The 2,778-nt window shown below is 56.7% G+C and overlaps 1 protein-coding gene and 1 long non-coding RNA gene across 4 annotated transcripts in view; one reads left to right on the top strand and one right to left on the bottom strand.

Annotated features, from left to right (window-relative positions):
- Window positions 86–2,413, top strand: LOC110387878. 3 transcript variants are annotated; one of them, XR_002432739.1, is made up of 3 exons: window positions 86–1,481; window positions 1,679–1,757; window positions 2,209–2,413. It is a non-coding gene; the product is annotated as an uncharacterized LOC110387878 (long non-coding RNA). The 3 variants fall into 3 exon arrangements; XR_002432738.1 differs by having other exon boundaries at window positions 1,675–1,757; XR_002432737.1 differs by having other exon boundaries at window positions 86–1,757.
- MLLT11 (MLLT11, transcription factor 7 cofactor) overlaps window positions 2,395–2,778 on the bottom strand; it is a 1,772-nt gene continuing 1,388 nt past the window's right edge. The window contains exon 2 of the mRNA XM_021376546.1: window positions 2,395–2,756. Within this exon, the coding sequence (XP_021232221.1) occupies window positions 2,498–2,749 (252 nt within the window). The 5' untranslated portion in view covers window positions 2,750–2,756 and the 3' untranslated portion in view covers window positions 2,395–2,497. The remainder of the gene's footprint in view (window positions 2,757–2,778) is intronic.

The raw sequence follows: 2,778 nt of genomic DNA, 5'->3' as shown, positions 1-2,778 counted from the left end.
CACAGTTGTTCCCGCCCCTTCCCGCCGCGCGCACACAAAATGGCCGCCGCGGAGGGATACGGCGCGCAGCGACCAAAGAGTCCGTAGAGGGCGGAGGGAGGGAGAGGCGGAGAGGGGGGGGTCTGCAGAGGGAACGGAGCGGGATGAGGAGCTCCTCCTCCTCCTTTCTCCTCGTTCTTCCCGCCCACAGAGTGGGAGGAAGGTGGCGAAGGGCCGAACTCCGAGTGGGGACTATTTTCTCCAGCGGAAGGATCCCAGAGTCTCTCACGCGGAGGGAGCGATGCGTCCACGTAGTTCCGGCGGAGGCGTTTGGCGCCAACTATAAAAGGGCGACGGAGGCGGAGATGTTTCTGTGAGGGGTGGGCTGCCCTTGGTGGTGTGTGTCTCCGTTGTGGGCATCTCTGTGTCCATAAGGGTTCGGTTTTTCTGCCTGCTGGAGGTGCCCTGTGTGCTGTTCTCCGTTAACTGCCCCCGGAGCCCGGGGAGGCCTCGTTGAGTTTTTACACGGTCTGATAGCGATAGGGTGAGAGGGAATGGCCTTAAAGTAAGGAGAGAGTGAGGTGAGGTGTTAAGAAGAAATGCTTTCCCTGGGGGAGGGAGCAGTGCCTGGAGCTGTGGGTGCCCCATCCCTGGTCATCTCCAACACAACCATTGTGTGGTTCTCATTTATCCCTTTTAACCCAATCTGTCCTAAAGTATGGTAACACCAGGCAAAAAAATGACTAAGGAAGACAGATGATGAGGCCCAGAGCTGTTACCAGACCTCAGCACTGGGGTCACAAATGCAGGGTGTTGCTCTATAATGATTTTTTCTTTTACCACTAAACTATCTTGCTGTTGGCCACAGCGATGCTTCCGTGTGTCCCTGTCCTGTCTCCTCCACCCCCACCCAACCCTTCCTCATCTGTTACATGCTCATGTCAGTTCCTCTCTGCGTTTCCAGGTGAAGCAAGGTGTTGTTTATGTATTTTTAACCTGAAATAATCATTTAAAATTGAAGTGAGCACAGGATCTGAATCCTGGAGGGGATCTGGGAATGCGTTTGGCTTTGGGGGGGGGATAAAAAGTGTTACAGAGCAAAGTGTTCCAATGGGAACGAACCCACAGAGCTGCTCTAGTGGGAACAGACAAAGCCCAAAGTCTGGGAGGGAATGGTGGTAATCCATCAGGTTACAGATCTAGATCTCCCACCCTTAAACCCTCCAGGTAACAGCACGGGGCGGGAGGTCACAGCCTTTGTGAAGGTTCTTTGTGTTTTCCCCATTGTTCCCAACCCGTGAGAAGAAAGATGATGTTATGTAGAGCTGAAGGAATAGAGGCTGAGCAGCGCCTGGCATCCAGAAGCGCCCTGGATGCCCCTGCACCGAGCTGCCACACGGGAGAGGATCAAACCCTGATGCAACGCTCACACGGGAGGACATTCAGCCTTTATTAACGGTTGTGAAAGGCAGCACAGGAAAGCAGCAGTGACAGACTGCCAGGTACAGCAACTGCGTACAGTCTGGGGCTTTGGCAGAAACCAGGACACTTGGAAATACTGAAGGAAAAAACCAAACCCGAAATAGACTTCTGTGGGGGTGGTGGGCAAATACAGCGGGTAGAGGCCAAAAACATCGGTTTGTGGAGGAAAACGGGGTGATACCTGTACTTTTAACTTGTTTTTCTTTCTCTCAGGCAGGGTTAAGACAGAACTGCGTGTCGGTCCGATGCTGGCGCTCCGGCGGATGGACGCGCCGTGGGTGCTGTCAGGACCAGAGGTGATGCTCCCTGCGCTTGGTTGCTGCTGGGCCGGGAAGCCCCGGCCCTGTGCGGGTTATGGGGTCAGAAACGCGCTCGCTTTTCCAGCCCGTGCTCTGGAGCACAGTGAGCAGGGCAGCTCGGCGGGGAGCGCGTTTCTCCTCAGTTCTGAAGACACAGCGTTGTGTCCTGGGGAGAGAAATCCTGGCAGTTCCTCCCCGCTGCTTTGCTCTTGGGATGGCGGCGTGGGAGAGCCGGGTGGTTCTGGGACATTCTGCATCGCAGCTTGACTATGGTTTCCCGAGCCGCCCCACGGCACTGCATCAAACCCCAGCACACACACCAACAACAGCTGCTGTGTTTGCTCTCCCAGAAAACAATTTCAGGGGGAAAAAATAAAACGGCAAAACCAAAGCGCGTAAAAAGCCGAAGTGATTCGAGCTTTCGTTTCTCCTTCTGATTTCGGCACAGCACCAAGGAGTAAAGCCGGGCCGAGGAGGAAGCGGGTGGATGCCATCCCCCTGAGGACAGCCCGGCTCCGCTCACCCCGCTGCGTTCCCAGGAGGAATGAAGGAGGTGAGGCGATGCCGGAGCCCACTGCCCCCCAGCAGCAGGGCCGGGGTGAGCGCAGGCTTCGTTAGCAGTGCCCGGGGGCTTTAAAAAAAAAAAAAAAAAAGCAAAACCAAACACCTGACACTGTACAGAACCAACAAAACCAAACCCTGGCGTGCCTGGCAATGGGGGAGCAGGGAGGAGGGCGTCAGATGAGGTCGAAGTCGAAGGAGCTGATGCTGGCGATGGGCGCTCTCCAGAAGTTGAAGCTGCTGAAGGGCAGCAGGCTGTCCTCCTCCGCGGGGCCGGGCTCCTGGGCTGCCTCTGGCAGCTTGGTGCGGGGTGCGTACAGGGACCCCTGGCCCAGCCCCAGCCCCTCCAGCTCCGCCAGCTCCAGCCGCGGGATGGGCATCCTCCAGTAGATGAAGGAGTCGTACTGGCTGCTGATGGTGTCCAGCATTGTCGGGCTGCCGGGAGGAGGGGAAGGGA

The sequence above is a fragment of the Numida meleagris genome, chromosome 24 (genome assembly GCF_002078875.1).
Source record: "Numida meleagris isolate 19003 breed g44 Domestic line chromosome 24, NumMel1.0, whole genome shotgun sequence".
In the NCBI taxonomy this organism is placed as follows: Eukaryota; Metazoa; Chordata; class Aves; order Galliformes; family Numididae; genus Numida; species Numida meleagris.
This window is presented reverse-complemented; position numbering and strand designations above follow the sequence as displayed.